This window comes from Myotis brandtii, unplaced genomic scaffold (genome assembly GCF_000412655.1).
Source record: "Myotis brandtii unplaced genomic scaffold, ASM41265v1 scaffold6, whole genome shotgun sequence".
NCBI classification, from domain to species: domain Eukaryota; kingdom Metazoa; phylum Chordata; class Mammalia; order Chiroptera; family Vespertilionidae; genus Myotis; species Myotis brandtii.
Genome location: NW_005370271.1, coordinates 1,351,540 through 1,352,349, shown reverse-complemented (window position 1 = coordinate 1,352,349; position 810 = coordinate 1,351,540). Strand labels below are relative to the sequence as shown.

Below are 810 nucleotides of genomic sequence, written 5' to 3'. Positions count from 1 at the left end.
CACCAGCCCAGGGCTGCTCCGCCCAGGGGCCCGCTGGCCTCGATTCTGCCGCACACACACACCTGGGAGCGTTCGCTTCCTTCGCAGTCCTCAGACTGACATGCGCTGTTCCCACTTCTCTATCTAGCAGGCTCACAGCCGGGCAGCACCCTGCTGGGGTGAAGGGCACAGACTGGGGAACCAGATGCTCGGCCACTAGCTGGGTGACCCTGGGCAAGTTAGTTAACCTCTCTGTGCCTCCGCTTCCCAATGTACCAAACTCTCATAGTAACAGATCCTACCCACCTCCGAGGTGCAGCCGTGAGGATCACGTGAGTTAACAAACGGGAGAAGGCAGAGCCCAGGCCTGAGGATGCCACGCGGGGGTTGGCTATTCCCATCGGGTCTCGAGCCTCTCCGGCCCTCTCACTGCCTCATAACCTGTGAGCTCCCTGGGGACAGGAGCACACACATCTGGTACACCTGCCCCTCCGTCCCTGGCAGGGGCCTGGCACTGAATACATGCTGCTTGTTGAAAGAATGAATGAAGAACAAACCCGCAGGATGGTGGGCTGGGTAAACAGGTCAGTGAGATCAAAAACTGGGAGTTCCTGCCCAGCCGATGCGGCTCAGTGGTTGAGCGTCGACCTATGAACCAGGAGGTCACAGTTCGATTCCTGGTCAGGGCACGTGCCCGGGGTGCAGGCTCTATCCCCTGTCAGGGGCGTGCAGGAGGCAGCCGATAATGGTTCTCTCCCATCATTGATGTTTCTCTCTCTCCCTCTCCCTTCCTCTCTGAAATCAATAAAAATGTATTTTTTAAAATAAATA

The 810-nt window shown here is 57.3% G+C and overlaps 1 protein-coding gene across 1 annotated transcript in view; it reads right to left on the bottom strand.

Annotated features, from left to right (window-relative positions):
* ERGIC1 (endoplasmic reticulum-golgi intermediate compartment 1) overlaps positions 1–395 on the bottom strand; it is a 101,037-nt gene extending 100,642 nt beyond the window's left edge. Inside the window, exon 1 of the mRNA XM_005879370.2 lies at positions 286–395. Coding sequence (XP_005879432.1) covers positions 286–380 — 95 coding nt within the window. The 5' untranslated portion in view covers positions 381–395. The remainder of the gene's footprint in view (positions 1–285) is intronic.
* Between the last annotated feature and the right edge of the window lie 415 nt (positions 396–810).